This window comes from Mixophyes fleayi, chromosome 4 (genome assembly GCF_038048845.1).
Source record: "Mixophyes fleayi isolate aMixFle1 chromosome 4, aMixFle1.hap1, whole genome shotgun sequence".
Classification (NCBI taxonomy): domain Eukaryota; kingdom Metazoa; phylum Chordata; class Amphibia; order Anura; family Limnodynastidae; genus Mixophyes; species Mixophyes fleayi.
The window spans coordinates 3,168,686-3,187,578 of NC_134405.1; the positions used below are offsets into that span (position 1 = coordinate 3,168,686).

At 45.5% G+C, this 18,893-nt stretch overlaps 1 protein-coding gene across 1 annotated transcript; it reads right to left on the minus strand.

Moving 5' to 3' along the window:
- Positions 1-506: 506 nt before the first annotated feature.
- TMEM102 (transmembrane protein 102) lies at positions 507-15,913 on the minus strand. Its single transcript, XM_075206148.1, has 4 exons — positions 15,844-15,913; positions 15,208-15,304; positions 4,151-4,323; positions 507-2,874 (listed from the first exon to the last, which is right to left on the minus strand). The coding sequence occupies exons 3-4, from the start codon at positions 4,320-4,322 to the stop codon at positions 1,913-1,915; spliced, it is 1,134 nt and encodes a 377-aa protein (XP_075062249.1). The 5' UTR covers position 4,323; positions 15,208-15,304; positions 15,844-15,913; the 3' UTR covers positions 507-1,912.
- Positions 15,914-18,893: the final 2,980 nt, after the last annotated feature.

An 18,893-nucleotide genomic window follows, 5' to 3' on the forward strand; every position in this document is an offset into this window, starting at 1 on the left:
TCTCTCTACTATTCCTGTACTGACCCCACACACACACACACAGCTCTGTCACTACACCTCCGTCCTGTATCTCTCTACTATTCCTGTACTGACCCCACACACACACACACACACACAGCTCTGTCACTACACCTCCGTCCTGTCCTGTATCTCTCTACTATTCCTGTACTGACCTCACACACACACAGCTCTGTCACTACACCTCCATCCTGTCCTGTATCTCTCTACTATTCTTGTACTGACCTCACACACACAGCTCTGTCACTACACCTCCATCCTGTCCTGTATCTCTCTACTATTCCTGTACTGACCTCACACACACACAGCTCTGTCACTACACCTCCATCCTGTCCTGTATCTCACTACTATTCCTGTACTGACCTCACACACAGCTCTGTCACTACACCTCCATCCTGTCCTGTATCTCTCTACTATTCCTGTACTGACACCACACACAAATTCTCCATCTCGCTCTCTCTCTGCTGGGTCCTTAAGCACATTGCACCTTTTATCTTTTGACACATTTATTAAAGTATATTTTCTGGGTTGGGCCGGGGGCCAGTTTGGCACAGCAGGGATTGCACACAAGGACAGACGGGAGTGCCAGGTTAGTGACAGGATGCTGTGCCAGCTCCTTGCTGATGCAGAGCAGTCTGGGGGTCAGAGTACGGTGAGGGGGGGACACAGGCAGCTCCGGGGGTTTATACTGTATAGTTTTATTTGTAATATGCTGCAGTCACAAATCCAGAGAATTTGAGGCACCATCATGGTGATGTGGGAGACGTCCGGCCTCGCCCCACAGGTCTTCATCTCCAGCTCATCAGCACTCTAAAAAGTGACAGACATGGGAAGAGGCAGAAGTGTCCGCTGTGGCTGAGGTCACACACCTGGGAAGAGACAGACAGAGAGAGAGAGAGAGAGAGACTATGTGTGGGGAGAAGAGAGATTGTTGAGAGAGAGAGGATTGGTTATAAAGAGACTGTGTGCGAGAGAGTCTAATCTGTGTAAGAGAGCTACTTACTAAGAAATAAAGAGAGGGGGATAGTGTGTTAGAGAAAGAGACTGTTGCGTGAGAGAGGGGCAGGTAGTGAGAGAGAGAGAAACTGTGCGAGAGAGAGAAAGGGGGGTAGTGAGAGACAGAGAGACTGTGTGAGAGACAGGGGTAGCCTTTGAGCAAGGGAGGGGATAGGTAAAGGGGGTCAATGAGGTAGTGTGTCCTTGTGTGAGAGTCAGCGGGGAGAAGGGGTGTAGTGTGAGCGAGGAGGGGGGCAGTTGGAGAAAGCAAGAGGGGGTTAATGTTAGAGAGGGTGGGTAGTGTGTGAGAAAGGGGCGTTGTGTCCATGAAGATCAGGGATAGTGTGTCCTTGGGATAGTGCGGCAGGTGACTGATGTGATGGGGGGGGGGGGGGGGGTATATAATTTAGGTTGTGTCTTGTGAGAGAGACTGGCCAGTCCCTGAGTTACACATATATTTCTATACATACATAATAGATACGGCTGTGTATAGATATACGACTGGCTGACATCTCTGTATGTGTCCTGCCAACTAGATAATATATACACACATACAGCAGCCAGACACTGAGCTAATCAGAAAATTGATCAGAATTAAGGGAGGGACACCGTGTGCCGGACGTGAGGGGAATCTATCATACCCAACGCAGCAGCCCTCTGCAGGACTACAGACATGCAAGGGTTAATGCTGTGATGCTCTGCAGGGATCACAGGGACTGAGCGATGCTCTGCAACACCAGACAGATGAGGGGTTATTTCCCATAACACATTATGCAGACATAAATATATATAATAAGAAGCCTCTAATCTGTAATAACTCTGCAGAGCATTGATGCATTAACTATTCACCTGTGCAGAGCATTGCTCCATCTCTTACTCATCCTCGCTCTCCCCTTTCTCAGCCTTTCACTACTTCCTTGGCCTCTCTTACTACCTCACGTAAATAGCCTATTGGCTGCGCCCTGACCTCTGACACCCGACGTGCGAGACAGGGACCCCGGGTGCAGCCCAACAATAGATCGCACCCTGGAAGAAACGGATTGGGACAGGAGCCCCGGAGGAACGATAGTGACAGTTCCTCTAGTAGCCCCAGAAAGCACGAGGCGGCATTGTCTTCTTGACTTAGATAGCCCTGTGGGAGCCTTTCGTAGGCATGCAGGAGGGTCACCCATAGCACATAGGGTCCAGGAGCACCAGGTTCCTGTAGTATAGGCCCCAGTACAGCCATCGAGGCTCTCAAAACCCGTGATAGGGCCTGGGGCAAGAACCTACGTATATACAATTCCACCCCTGGGAAACCTACTCGCCAATGTCCATCAGCTCCCCATGGAAAGAGGTGGAATAAACTATCTTCTTGAGTAAGGGGTAACCCTACCCAGTCATCTGGATACTGGAACCCAGGAGGCCTACCCTGGATCTCCACTACAGGAACAATGTCAAAGCGAATGACCAGACTACCGGGTTTAGAGAGGAGTATGGAGACACAGTTACCCCATCGCTCAGCTTTCTCCAGAGATAGATGGAGAAACGATTCGGAAAAACTTGACACCAAAGATAGAAGAGAAGGAATAAACCACAGAGATACATCGTGAGGGGTGATGTGGGGTGTGATGGGACTCAGCTCAGGATGTGGAGGATCCCAGAGGGATGTAGGAAGGCGGAAGTGGCATGGACTAGACTGTGCAATGAGATTGGTTGAAGGAAGGCGGATAATGGGGACTAACAGAGTGTAAGAGATGGAATGAGAAATAAAGGGGGAGGAAGAACCTAAATCACTGGGGGATACATCAAGGAAACCAGAGCATAACCCTCCAGCCAGGAAAAGCAATGAGTTGGGGTATGGTAGAGGGTGGATCTGAGCTGGGAATTCCAAGGAAAGAAATAAAAGGGAGAGGTGGGAAAAAAATAATTATAGATTTTTATTTTCAATCTTGTTAATCACACATTGTACGCTGTGTCCTATCATCTGACAAGTTCATCTCCTGTCCTCCCACATTCAGCCTTTCAGGTTTGTCCAACTATCTCCACTTGCAACTCTATTGTTCCTTACCTGTTCCTCCATCTTCTCCGTTTCCCTTTCCCTTTCCAACTTTTAGAAGCTACTCCCCCTCCAACTTTGTGATCCCTCCCTTGTTCACTTACATCTCTGTCACTTCCACTCACACGTCTTCATCTCCTTTCATGTGTATATCTTCAAGTCTCTGTTTCCCTTTTCATGTTTGCCCAAATTTCTCCACCACTTTATTCATTGTTTATTACCTGCTCCTACGTTATTTTTGTTTCATCTCTACAACTTTCTCCAGTTTCTTCTTTCCCTACCTTTTATATCTCTCATCTGTTTATTCACCTGTTGCAGCTTCTAGGATTTCCAATCTTTTCTTTATCATCAAAATTCTTCACCTTTACTCCACCATGTCCCAGCCCCTTATGAGTTTCTCCACGAGTATTTTTATAGTTCTTATACTTTAATCCACTGTCTATGTTCTCAATATGGGTTTCTCCAACGTCCACCACACTCATCTACAACATTCTTCACCGTTGCTCTACCATGTATCTGACCCAATATAGGTTTATACAAGGTTCTCCACCCTCATCTTCTTAATACTTCTCCTGTAATCCACATGTATCTGACCCAGTATAGGTTTATACAAGGTTCTCCACCCTCATCTTCTTAATACTTCTCCTGTACTCCACATGTATCTGACCCAGTATAGGTTTATACAAGGTTCTCCACCCTCATCTTCTTAATACTTCTCCTGTACTCCACCGTGTATCTGACCCAGTATAGGTTTATACAAGGTTCTCCACCCTCATCTTCTTAATACTTCTCCTTTACTCCACATGTATCTGACCCAGTATAGGTTTATACAAGGTTCTCCACCCTCATCTTCTTAATACTTCTCCTGTAATCCACAGTGTATCTGATTCTGCATGTTTTTTTCCAGGGTCCATCTACCTCATATTCGTCATCCTTCACCTCACATATCATTCATACCTTAACCCCACATCTCTGCTTTAAACTTCCCTTCTCCAGTGCTCCTCATTCCCTGTGTACCACATTTCTCAGTTGAATATATTTGTATATTTCCTGCTGCTCTATGATTGTACACTTCCACTATCCTGTTTGTCTACTTACCTATCAGTGAGAAGATGAGGTCTTTTGCTTGTACACAGCTCTGAAATAAGTCCTTCCCCTGCAGATTGCTGCTCTCTCTCCTCTCCAGCTCCTCTAGAAGTTTGTTTATCTCTTCAATACGAGATCCAGAAGAAAAATCCAGATCTGTCAGAGGTCGGGCAGATGACGTCATTCTGAAATACAGGCAATCAATGTAGAGACTGACAGAGTGGCTCACCAGAGGAAGAACAATTTGCAAGGAATATCAATCTAGCCGCTGCATGCAAAATAGATTGTGGGGGTTCAAGTCTGACTTTGGGAAGACCAGTAAGAATTGCAATAGTCGATGCGGGAGAAGATGAGTGCATGAATTAAGGTTTTTGCAGTGTCTTGTGTGAGATATGCGCGTATTCTGGAAATGTTTTTTAGGTGTATGTAACATGATTTAGATATAGAGTCGATGTGGGGAATAAATGATAGTTGCGAGTCAAGGATTACACCTAGACAGGGAGATTGCGGGTTGGGATTTATGGTCATGTTATCAACAGAAATAGAAATGTCAGGCAGGAAGCTTCTGTTTTTGGGTGGGAATATTATTAATTCAGTTTTTAAAAGATTGAGTTTGAGTTGGCAAGAAGACATCCAAGATGAACTGGCAGAAAGACAGTCAGTAACGCGAGACAACACAGATGGTGAGAGATCAGGAGAGGATAGATAAATTTGTGTATCATCCACATAGAGATGATACTGAAATCCAAAGGAGCTCATTAGTTTTCTTAGAGAAGTGGTGTAGATAGAGAATAGCAGAGGACCTAGCACTGAGCCTTGTGGTCTCCAACTGATAAAGGAAGCGGAGCAGAGGTGGATCCAGAAAAAATAACACTGAAAGAGCGATTAGATAGGTAGGATGAGAACCAGGATAGGACAGTGCCTTCAAGACCTAGGGATTGTAGCGTTTTAGTCCCCAGAAAAGGCCTAGGCTTTTTACACCACTAAAGCAACATGAAGATGACTTAGTCTTCTGAACACTTCACCCGGAATTGAAATCTAGATCTCGCCCAAACACATTTCACGAATGCAATGCCAGGCAGAGAATATGAGGGTTTGCAATTCTGACAGCTCCCCATATTAACTTTGAACTTCTAGGGCTAGATTTACTAAGCTGCGGGTTTGAAAAAGTGGGGATGTTGCCTATAGCAACCAATCAGAGTCTAGCTTTCATTTATTTAGTACCTTCTACAAAATGACAGCTAGAATCTGATTGGTTGCTATAGGCAACATCCCCACTTTTTCAAACCCGCAGCTTAGTAAATCTAGCCCCTAGAGTCTCATAAAGAAGGAAGATACTGAATTTGTATAGGCAAACTAGATAATTTTATTTGTACCCTAGCGAACGTACACTTCCAAACATGTATGTGTACACTAGCGAACGTATGCTTCCAAACATGTATGTGTACACTAGCGAACGTATGCTTCCAAACATGTATGCGTACACTAGCGAACGTATGCTTCCAAACATGTATGCGTACATTAGCGAACGTATGCTTCCAAACATGTATGCGTACACTAGCGAACGTATGCTTCCAAACATGTATGCGTACATTAGCGAACGTATGCTTCCAAACGTATGTGTACAATAGCGAACGTATGCTTCCAAACATGTATGTGTACACTAGGGAACGTATGCTTCAAAACATGTATGTGTACACTAGGGAACGTATGCTTCCAAACATGTATGTGTACACTAGGGAACGTATGCTTCCAAACATGTATGTGTACACTAGGGAACGTATGCTTCCAAACATGTATGCGTACACTAGGGAACGTATGCTTCCAAACATGTATGTGTACACTAGGGAACGTATGCTTCCAAACATGTATGTGTACACTAGCGAACGTATGCTTCCAAACATGTATGCGTACACTAGGGAACGTATGCTTCCAAACATGTATGTGTACACTAGCGAACGTATGCTTCCAAACATGTATGTGTACACTAGCGAACGTATGCTTCCAAACATGTATGTGTACACTAGGGAACGTATGCGTACACTAGGGAACGTATGCTTCCAAACATGTATGTGTACACTAGGGAACGTATGCTTCCAAACATGTATGTGTACACTAGGGATAGTATGCTTCCAAACATGTATGTGTACACTAGCGAACGTATGCTTCCAAACATGTATGCGTACACTAGGGAACGTATGCTTCCAAACATGTATGTGTACACTAGCGAACGTATGCTTCCAAACATGTATGCGTACACTAGGGAACGTATGCTTCCAAACATGTATGCGTACACTAGGGAACGTATGCTTCCAAACATGTATGTGTACACTAGCGAACGTATGCTTCCAAACAAAACCAACAACAATTTTTTTGACAAACTAAATGCGACTTTAATGTTGTTATGTGCAGCAACTTAGACAGATCTTTACCTGTAGCTCTTTCTGCCCTCTCTTTCGAGAGCCCTGGTCAAACTTTTGTATGGATGTCAAGGAACCTCCCACAAGAAGCTTCTACTTGAACGTCCAGAACTTACATGATCCTCCTCAGCCACAACCTAACGCTAAAATTGCAGACAGCGCAAACACACCCCGTAATATGGTCAGAGCAGGCGCCTATAACTGCAGATCTCTCAGATATCGCTGCCCAATTATTCACCCACAGATGGAGGATAAATCACTCATTCTTAACCATGCTGCTAAACTATAAATTTGAAAAACTGTTGATTGATTATTTCCAGCTTAAGGATCGTCCCCTATGGTGGTGTGGATAGCCCATAAAGTGATGATAATTGGACATCTCACCAGCATGACCACTAGATATACAAAAGATAATCTATTCAAACAAATGCAAATCCCTACTCATGCAAACCACAGAGCATAAAGTGCAATACAGAAAGTGCAAGAGGCATTTTGTAGGAATGTACAAGTGGACACAGTGGGAGCAGACAAGAAGATAAAGCGAGAGAAGTCTGCTCATAAAAGCTTGCAACCTAATTGGGAGGGCTGAGACTAAGAAATGAGGGGAGGGGAGACATGGAGAGATATTGTGGGCTGTGAGGGCAGATCTCTAGAGAGGTCAGTGATGCAAATCTGCAGAATATATCACTATGTATCTGTCAGGGGGTAGAGGGAACAGAGCAATGTTCTGCAGATCTCTAGAAAGGTCAGTGATGTAATAATCTGCAGAATATATCACTATGTATCTGTCAGGGGGTAGATGGAACAGAGCAATGTTCTGCAGATCTCTAGAGAGGTCAGTGATGTAATAATCTGCAGAATATATCACTATGTATCTGTCAGGGGGTAGATGGAACAGAGCAATGTTCTGCAGATCTCTAGAGAGGTCAGTAATATAATAATCTGCAGAATATATCACTATATATCTGTCAGGGGGTAGATGGAACAGAGCAATGGTCTGCAGATCTCTAGAGAGGTCAGTAATATAATAATCTACAGAATATATCACTATGTATCTGTCAGGGGGCAGATGGGACAGAGCAATGTTCTGCAGATCTCTAGAGAGGTCAGTAATGTAATAATCTGCAGAATATATCACTATGTATTAGGGATGTGCACCGGCGACTTTTGAGGTCTCGTGTTTTGTGTTTTGGATCCGGATTTTCGTTATTTTTGAGGTTCGGATTTGTCTCGCAAAACACTTGACGAAAGGTCTCGGTTCGGATTTAAGGTATTGGATTCGGATTTTTTTTGAAAAAAACATAAAAAGTTTAAAAATCAAGTTTTTGGGCTTATTTTCACTCCTAGGCTATTATTAACCTCAATAACATTCAATAACAAGCATTTCCACTAATTTACAGTGTATTCTGAACACCTCACAATATAGTTATTAGTCCAAAACGTTGCAACAAGGTATCTTTCTGGACTGCGTAGAGGAGTGGGTCACCACAATATATATTAAAAACCCTGAACTTTTATGATTCGCACCAATAATTGTACCTGGACTGCGTAGAGGAGTGGGTCACCACAATATATTAAAAACCCTGAACTTTTATGAATCGCACCAATAAATGTACCTGGACTGCGTAGAGGAGTGGGTCACCACAATATATATAATAAGAAAACCATCAACTGGTTTGATTCGCACCAATAAATGTACCTGGACTGCGTAGAGGAGTGGGTCACCACAATATATTAAAAACCCTGAACTTTTATGAATCGCACCAATAAATGTACCTGGACTGCGTAGAGGAGTGGGTCACCACAATATATATAATAAGAAAACCATCAACTTGTTTGATTCGCACCAATAAATGTACCTGGACTGCGTAGAGGAGTGGGTCACCACAATATCTTAAAAACCCTGAACTTTTATGAATCGCACCAATAAATGTACCTGGACTGCGTAGAGGAGTGGGTCACCACAATATATATAATAAGAAAACCATCAACTTGTTTGATTCGCACCAATAAATGTACCTGGACTGCGTAGAGGAGTGGGTCACCACAATATATTAAAAACCCTGAACTTTTATGAATCGCACCAATAAATGTACCTGGACTGCGTAGAGGAGTGGGTCACCACAATATCTTAAAAACCCTGAACTTTTATGAATCGCACCAATAAATGTACCTGGACTGCGTAGAGGAGTGGGTCACCACAATATATATAATAAGAAAACCATCAACTTGTTTGATTCGCACCAATAAATGTACCTGGACTGCGTAGAGGAGTGGGTCACCACAATATATATAATAAGAAAACCATCAACTTGTTTGATTCGCACCAATAAATGTACCTGGACTGCGTAGAGGAGTGGGCACTGGGCACCACAATAAAATATATAAAAAACCTTCAACAGGTCTGCATTACACTACACATACGGCTGCTCCTCCATCCTCTCCATCATATACATGTTGGAGTTTTAGCGTGTGACAACCTCTTGTTTTTGATAATGTCAGTGCATTTTGAATATTTTTCAATTTGCCCCACACCACTGAATGTACTTTATCTATGATACGCATCTATCTATCTTGACTGCGTAGTGTGGTGGCCCCGGTACACAATTTGGTACCGGGGCCACAATAAAATAAATACACCCTCCACGTGTCAGAATTCCACCAAACAAGTATCTGGACTGCGTAGTGGGGTGGCCCCGGTACCCAACTTGATACCGGGGCCACAATAAAATAAATACACCCTCCACGTGTCAGAATTCCACCAAACAAGTATCTGGACTGCGTAGTGGGGTGGCCCCGGTACCCAACTTGATACCGGGGCCACAATAAAATAAATACACCCTCCACGTGTCAGAATTCCACCAAACAAGTATCTGGACTGCATAGTGGGGTGGCCCCGGTACCCAATTTGATACCGGGGCCACAATACCTCCTCAAAACATGCTCCAGACAATTCGTCATTGACAGACCCCAGACAGACAGGGTCGTAGTGTTACTGTTTGACTTTGTAAACCCAAAAAAATGTCCCTGTTGCACTTGCACATAGTCGTGCAATCAAGACTGACTTTTTCATTTAAAGGCATGATCTTTAAAGTGTCAGAAAGAGAGAGAAGACACAGGAGAGGAGAGTTGTAGCTGGGGACCTGGGGTGGAAGCTCCCAGGCTCCCCCAGCATTGCCTGGAAGTCTGAGCGTGGTGACTGAGCCAGGGCAAGGAATGTGTGCCCTGGATGAGGGGGAGAACTCCATGCCACTATAGTGAACCCAAGAGAGAGGGGGACACTGCACATGGAAGAGGCCCTGGAGTGAGGGCTGCTACAAGAGGCATGGTAGCTGTAGTGTCAGATCCTGAGGCTGAGAGTACACAGAGTGACGTGTCAGAGCACAGGAGACATTATCCCCGCAGAGGAGGGATGAGCTGCAGTTGAGAGGTCTGCTGTTGAAATAGGACATGCACACTTTAACAAACCAATCATTTCAGCGACAGGGCCTACCAAACAACTTTGACTGAAATGATTGGTTTGTTTGGGCCCCCACACCAAAAAAGCTATTCATCTCTCCCTGTACAGACTAAACAGGCTCTACTGAGGCAAGATGTCGTCCTCATCCTCAACCTCTGATTCCTCTCCCCCTACAGTGTGTACTTCCTCCTCATCACACATTATCAATTCGTCCCCGCTGGACTCCACAACCACAGGTCCCTCTGTAGTATCTGGAGGGCAGTGCTGTACTTCATTGAGGAATTGATTATTCATTTTTATAAACATCATTTTTTCAACGTTGTGAGGAAGCAACCTCCTTCGCCGCTCACTGACCAGGTTCCCCGCTGCACTAAAAACTCTTTCCGAGTACACACTGGAGGGGGGACAACTCAGGTAAAATAGAGCCAGTTTGTACAGGGGCTTCCAAACTGCCTTTTTTTCCTGCCAGTAACAATATGGACTGTCTGACATGTCTACTTGGATGGTGTCAGCAAAGTAATCATCCACAATTTTTTCTATTGTGACAGCATCCAATGCAGCGAGAGTAGACATGTCTGCAATGGTTGGCAGGTCCTTCAGTCCGGACCAGATGTTATCAGCATCCCCGCCAGTGCCTCTTTTGGGAAAACTGAGCTTTTTCCTCGCAGCCATAGATGTGGAAGAAAATGAGGGTGGAGCTGTTGGCATGTCACGGTCCTCTTCAGAGGACAATCTCCTGACCAGCAGGTCTTTGCACCGCTGTAGATTTGTGTCCGCCGGAAACAGAGACACAACATACGCTTTAAACCGAGGATCGAGCACGGTGGCCAGAATGTATTCCTCTGACTTTAAAAGAGTGACCACCCTCGGATCCTGGCAAAGCGTACGAAGGGCTACATCCACAAGAGCTACATGCTTGCTGTAATCGCAATGGCTTACCAGCTCCTCCCTCACTTTCTCCAGCTGCTTCTGCAACAGCCTGATCAGGGGAATGACCTGACTCAAGCTGGCAGTGTCGGAACTGACTTCTCGTGTGGCAAGTTCAAATGGCTGCAGAACCTTGCACAACACGGAAATCAGTCTCCACTGCGCTTGACTCAGGCGCATCCCCACTCCTTTGCCTATGTCGTAGGTGGCTGTGTAGGCCTGAATGGCCTTTTGCTGCTCCTCCATCCTCTGCAGCATATAGAGGGTGGAGTTCCAGCGCGTCACAACCTCTTGTTTGAGGTGATGGCAGGGCAGGTTCAAGCTTTTTTGATGTGCCTCTAGTCTGCGGTAGGCACTGGCTGAATGCCGAAAGTGTCCAGCAATTTTGCGGGCCACCGCAAGCATCTCCTGCACACCCCTGTCACTCTTGAGGTAATGCTGCACCACCAAATTAATGGTGTGGGCAAAACATGGGACGTGCTGGAAATTGCCCATATTTAATGCCCGCACAATGTTACTGGCATTGTCTGACACCACAAATCCCCATGAGAGTCTAAGTGGGGTAAGCCACTGGGAGATAATTTCCCTCATTTTCTCTAATATGTTGGCAGCGTTGTGCCTCTTATTAAAGCCTGTAATGCACAATGTTGCCTGCCTTTGCATGAGCAGCCATTTTGTAGATGCTGCTACTGATGCAGCTGTTGCTGTTGCTGCGGAAGGGGATGCATCTACCCAGTGGGCTGTCACAGTCATATAGTCCTTCGTTTGCCCAGAACCACTTGTCCACATGTCCGTGGTTAAGTGGACAGTGGGTACAACCGCATTTTTAAGAGCACTGAGGACACTTGATCGTACTTCTCTGTACATTTTTGGTATCGCCTGCCTAGTGAAGTGGAATCTCGAGGGGATTTGGTACCGGGGACACAATACCTCCATCAACCCTCTAAATCCCACTCCACTGATGGCGGACACCGGGCGCACGTCTAACACCAACATTGCAGTTACAGCCGCAGTTATACGCTTTGCAATAGGGTGACTACTATCGTATTTGGTGGTCATGGCAAACGACTGTTGGACGGTCAATTGTTTGGTGAAAGACTTAGCGGTCTTACGACTTCCCCTCTGGGAAGATGACCGACTAACAGCAGCAACAGCAGCAGTGGCAGTAGTAGGCGTACCGCTGCAGGATTCCTCGGATGAATCCCGTATTGAGGAGGACTCAGTCTGGCTGGTGACTTGGGCTGCAGGACTGAATCTGATGGAGATTGTGGAGGAAGTTGACGAGGAGGGTGTTGCTGGTGTGTATCCAACTGGACCACGGGATTTAGGTGTCCCTGTACCGATGAGGGTCCTAGCCCCAGTTCCTGAACTAACCACTGAACTATGAAGGTTATTCAGGTGACGTATAAGGGAGGATGTTCCTAGGTGGGCAAGATCCTTACCCCTGCTTATTTGAGCTTTACATAAGCTACATATTGCCATACATTGGTTGTCTGGATTTGGATAAAAATAACTCCAGACCGAAGAGGTGCATTTTTTGGTCTTCTGACCAGGCATGACGATGGGCTTTTTCATCCCATGGACATCAGCTGTTTCCCCCCCTGGTGCCTCATTTACAATAACCACATCACCATCCTCATCATCAAGTTCCTCCACAGCGCCAGCTACATCATCAATAGCCTCCTCCCGAGCCACCTCTTCCCGTACAGTGATGGGAAGGTCAGGCTTGACAACCACCAACACCCTTGGACTCGCCTTGGGGATTTGTGATAATTTCTCTTTAGAAGGCAGAGTTGTTTGCTGTTTTGTTGCTGACAGCATAACTCTCTTCAATTTTTTGTAGGGGGGGGGAGGAGGAGGAGGGCTAAGATCCGTGGGTGAAGCTGAACCACTAGTCATGAACACGGGCCAGGGCCTAAGCCGTTCCTTGCCACTCCGTGTCGTAAATGGCATATTGGCAACTTTACGTTTCTCCTCAGATGATTTTAAGTTTCTCTTTTTGCTACTTTTTCTTAACTTGGGCTTTTTGGATTTTACATGCCCGGTACTACGAGATTGGGCATCGGGCTTGGAAGACGACGTTGATGGCATTTCATCGTCTATGTCATGACTAGTGGCAGCAGCTTCAGCATTAGGAGGAAGTGGGTCTTGATCTTTCCCTACTTTATCCTCCAAATTTTTGGTCTCCATTATATGTAGCACAAGATACTGCAGAATGTGTGAACTTGGTAATATTGCAGTACCAATGGACTTATAATGCTGGATTGGTTTTGCAAATTTGGTTATAATTATTATATATTTTTTTTTTTTTTTTACTTTTTTTTTATTTTTTACAAACTTGGGAATAATGGGGAAATAACTATGCCCTTAGAAGCACAGAGCACAGGACACAGCACCACTGGACTGAACAGGACACGGCACAGGACCCAGCAGCACTACGGAACTCAGCAGGACAGAGCACAGGACACAGCACCACTGGACTGATACTGCAGAATGTGTAAACTTTGTAATATTGCAGTACCACTGGACTTTTACTGCTGAATGTGTGAACTTGGTAATATTGCAGTACCAATGGACTTATAATGCTGGATTGGTTTTGCAAATTTGGTTATAATTATTATATATTTTTTTTTTTTTTAAATTTTTTATTTTTTTTTACTTTTTTTTTATTTTTTACAAACTTGGGAATAATGGGGAAATAACTATGCCCTTAGAAGCACAGAGCACAGGACACAGCACCACTGGACTGAACAGGACACGGCACAGGACCCAGCAGCACTACGGAACTCAGCAGGACAGAGCACAGGACACAGCACCACTGGACTGATACTGCAGAATGTGTAAACTTTGTAATATTGCAGTACCACTGGACTTTTACTGCTGAATGTGTGAACTTGGTAATATTGCAGTACCAATGGGCTTATACTGCAGGATTGGTTGTGAAAATTTTGTGGTAATTAAAAAATATTAAAGTAGTTTTTGGTATTTTATAAAAAAAACTTTTTTTTATTTTTTTAAACACAGGGGAATATTGGGGAAATAACTATGCCCTTAGAAGCACAGAGCACAGGACACAGCACCACTGGACTGAACAGGACACAGCACAGGACCCAGCAGCACCACTGACCTCAGAAGGACAGAGCACAGCACACAGCACCACTGGACTGATACTGCAGAACACAGCACAGCACAGCACAGCACAGCACTAAACAGCACAGCACTAAACAGCACAGCACTAAACAGCACAGAACTAAACAGCACAGAGGACCACCTAACACACCCTCCCTCTACCCTGATCAATGCCCGAGTGAAGATGGCGGCGACTAGCGGGGAATTTATAGGATCCGAGTATCGCGAGATCCGACAACGGGATTATGAGTCAGAGCCTCAGTTTCACTTTTGAATTTGGCGCCAATACCCGGATCTGTCTCGGATCCGACTCGGATCCGCAACGTTCGGGTGGGCTCGGATTTCAGAAATCCGAGCGCGCTCATCCCTACTATGTATCTGTCTGGGGTAGATGGGACAGAGCAATGTTCTGCAGATCTCTAGAGAGGTCAGTAATGTAATAATCTACAGAATATATCACTATGTATCTGTCAGGGGGTAGATGGGACAGAGCAATGGTCTGCAGATCTCTAGAGAGGTCAGTAATGTAATAATCTGCAGAATATATCACTATGTATCTGTCAGGGGGTAGATGGAACAGAGCAATGTTCTGCAGATCTCTAGAGAGGTCAGTAATATAATAATCTGCAGAATATATCACTATGTATCTGTCAGGGGGTAGATGGAACAGAGCAATGTTCTGCAGATCTCTAGTGAGGTCAGTAATGTAATAATCTGCAGAATATATCACTATGTATCTGTCAGGGGGTAGATGGGACAGAATATCGTCCTACAAGAAGGAACGTGTTGAAATGTGGTGTTCTTTGATGAGTAGTGGTAGGACTGGCCGTAGGGATCGGCACCACTAATAAAGATGAATAAAATTTGTGCTTGGATCGCACTGTCCCGAAGTATCTCCACCACCCAGAGTGCGATGAGCAGATTTGGGTGATAACAACTCATCAGACGAGCAGTGGAACGAACATGTGAAGTACTGATTAGGACTTTTTACGCCCTCTCTCATATGGGAAAGTGACACAATAGCGTGTGAAGTTGAGCCACTGGACGGTGTGAAGATTTATGAAGTGTGACGACGGCAGCTTAGAGGCTGTGAATGTATTGGGTCCGGCTGAATACGGCTGTGTGCGTTTTACCTGTGCGTTCAGTCGTGGGTTCCTCCTTGCACCCTGCAGCCGGTGTCTTCATAAAGGACTGTTCATCCGCTTCCCTGACCTGCGACAAGAGCGCCCCCTGTGGAAGAGGCAGAAGTTACAGCCGGTTCACAGAGTTAAACATGTTTTATGATTTTCATTTGTGTTCACCATTCTAAAATAACAATGAGAGAAGGGGCATCACAAGGACAGTCCTCCCCATGCAATCTTACGGACGTTGGGGGTTATCGCGGGCTGTTCCCCTTTAGTGAATTAGCCCCAGAGTAACGTAAAGTTACACCGCGCAATAGTGTAACATGTGCTACTAACTATGAGCGAGAGATCACACGACGATCAGATTCCAGATCACAGGCGGCCACATTCAGACTTTCTGTAAGAATCTATTCTCCTAATATATCGCTGTACCTGTAATATATAAAGTGTCAGCTGCAAACAGGATATTATTATCATTTATGTATATTACACCGAGACGCTCAAACACAGGAAAACACAGGTTAAATCACTGTAATCCCTCAAACAGCAACAGCACATCAGCTTGTGCGGGTTACTGTATATTTAATGACCTGAAAGGCTTGCAATCTATAAGAGGTTTATGCTGGATATATATATCACTCTCACCTGACGACTCTGCACTTTTACTCTCATCTACAACACATCCGCAGTCACTGTCTCAGAGGGTTCAGTAATTACTTCCTGGACAGGACTGTACCTTACCTGCCCCACCCCTTACCTGCTGGAGCACACCTGTAATGCCCCGCCCTTTACCTACTGACCCGCCCCCCGGCTGCACTGATTGCTCTACGCCTGCATTAGGACAGGGCCCGGGGATATTACATGTCAGTGTGTGAGGAGATCACCTGTGTTGCTATAGAGAGAGATACCTCTTACACACTGTTCCTGCACATTGCAGACAGCACACTGTTCCTGCACATTGCAGACAGCACACTGCTCCTGCACATTACAGACAGCACACTGTTCCTGCACATTGCAGACAGCATTGTCCTATATTCCTTACAGCTTACACTGCTGTGTGTAGGAAAACACGCAGCTACCTGGGCGAGGAACCGCTCAGCGCAGTCTATGTCGTTACGCTGTCCACTGGTGGGAGCATCTTCCCGCAGAGCGGGCGTTGTGTGGGGGGGTTGAGGAGGGGACAGAACCTCAGCACAATGATGGGACCTTTATAAAGCTGTGCTTTATTCCTCTGCTCTCATAGATCTTTCTTTGTCCTCTTAATAAATGGAGTAAAGAGTGACGCAGTCCCACTCTCTCCGCCATGTGCTGCCAGAGAAGTGGGGGCAGAGCCAGGGCACGTAGGTGGCACGGGTGTCAAGCCGCCGATGTCTGGCAGATTAAAAAGTTTAGGCATAACCGCAAGAAAAAGGTCAATTTTTATTTATTTATTAAGGGAGGAAAAATAATTAATAATGATCTTAAGGGTCCAACTTATTTTCTGAATATATTAGGGGGAGGGGGCAAATAATGTATGACACTATTTGATTGCTAATGTGGGCATTATAAATTAATTTATGATGGGGGCAACACTTAGTATGTCATGATGTGGGCACCATTTATACTGTGCACTTGTGGCACTACAAGTGCCAGTATGCAAAGGGGCACCAGCCCCCATAATACCATTATAAAATAATGTTTCTTATATACATACATTAATTTGCTCCCTAATATATTCATCAAATAATTTTGGCTCCCATAATCAAGATATAATGATTGCCCCCATAATTAATAAGTGTTGGGAGAGGAGGGCTACACTCTGTCTCCGTCCCCGGGGGTCTAGTGGCTGTAAGTGGGGCCTTGCCAGGTCTCACTTTGCATGCGTGGCCTTTTCTTCTCAGTATCAGCAGCGTGTGTGCTGCGTAGGCAGACGGTATAACGCAGCGTGATATGAGCCGGTGTATGTGTCCGCCAGGGGGCAGTAAGGAACCTGCACGGATGTGCAGTGTAAAGTACCCACATGTCTACCATATAAATAGGAGATGTACTAGACGGCGGTGTAGTACATAGAGCCTCACTGAGACTGTATATAACTAATACAAGCTGTGCCTGTGTTCCACAAGATCCACTGCATACTGCTGTATATGGGACGGCTGCATATGTCCTGTATTCTTCATTACAGAAGATACTTCCCCTGCCCTCTCCCTGTAGGAGTCCCGCAGGGCTCTGTCCTCGGCCCTCTTCTCTTCTCGCTCTACACTTCCTCCCTTGGTGCTCTCATCTCCTCCTTCGGTCTTCAATATCACCTGTATGCTGACGACATTCAACTCTACACCTCTTCTCCTGATCTTTCTTCTACCCTCCTCTCTCGGGTATCTGACTGCCTCTCCGCCATCTCCTCCTGGATGTCCGAGCGTTTTCTCAAAATTAATATCTCTAAGACGGAACTCATTGTCTTTCCTCCGTCCAGACTCCCATCCCACCACGACCTCTCTAATGTCGTCAACAACACCACCATCTCCTCTGTCACCCAACTCCGCTGCCTGGGAGTCACCCTCGACTCCTCTCTGTCAGTTTGGTATTCTGGACTCTTGGGGGAGTGATAGTAACTGGTGTGAAGTAGGCACACTGGTAATGTCAGTTCTATACCCAGACAGCGAATGGACAACAGATGCAGGATAAGGTACAATTAGCGATTTAATGATGCTTGAATGATCACAGAAAGTCTTGGTAATGAAGCACAAGGAACATAGGAACAGGGTGAGCAGTACCACCAGCAATGCAGTATGAGTGCATACAATATAGCAGTATAATCAGTGTATTCAAATATAGCAATAGCAGGAACAGTCCAGCAACAAAGTGGAGATGGTAATGCAGCAGGTATATGAGACCACAATGAGGCAGCACGATACAGGAGGTACAAGTAACAGTCCAGCAACAAAGTGGAGTGGGTAAGAGCAAGCAGCTCAGATGATACGACCTGTAATAACCACTGAACCACCGAGACAAATGTGGAGTAGATGATCTTGAGTGGTGCAGTCCATGGAGATGTAGTTTGAGCAGTATAGCCTTTGAACAGCCCACAGCAGAGGTAAGTGCAGTCTAAGCAGTATAGCCTTTGAACAGCAACACAGCAGAGGTACTGACGATCCAGGTGAGCAGTATAGTCTTTGAACAGCAACACAGCAGAGGTAAGTGCAGTTTGAGCAGTATAGCCTTTGAACAGCAACACAGCAGAGGTACTGACGATCCAGGTGAGCAGTATAGCCTTTGAACAGCAACACAGCAGAGGCACTGACGATCCAGGTGAGAGCACACAGAATAGGTAGGAACCTAAACAGCCAGGTAACTTGATGAACAGGCCCAGAGGAATGGGAGGAGGTGCCTTTTCAAGTTTAGAGCCAGAACCTGAGACCAATAGGAATCTTGCCAGCAACAGACAGGTGTTCAGTCTGCACATGTGCAGATCAGACTAAGGGTTTGAGGGCTGCTAATGAGGCACAGGTGAGTGTCTTAGTCTTTGTTTATGGAAGCCGAATAAGCGCCGTGTGACACTCTCTCTCTTTTGTCCCCCATATTCATGCCCTTGCCCAAGCCTGTCGTTTCCAACTACGCAACATCGCCCGCATCCGTCCCTTTCTCTCTCAGGATGCCACTAAGACTATCATCCACGCAATCATCATCTCCCGCCTGGATTACTGCAACCTCCTCCTCAC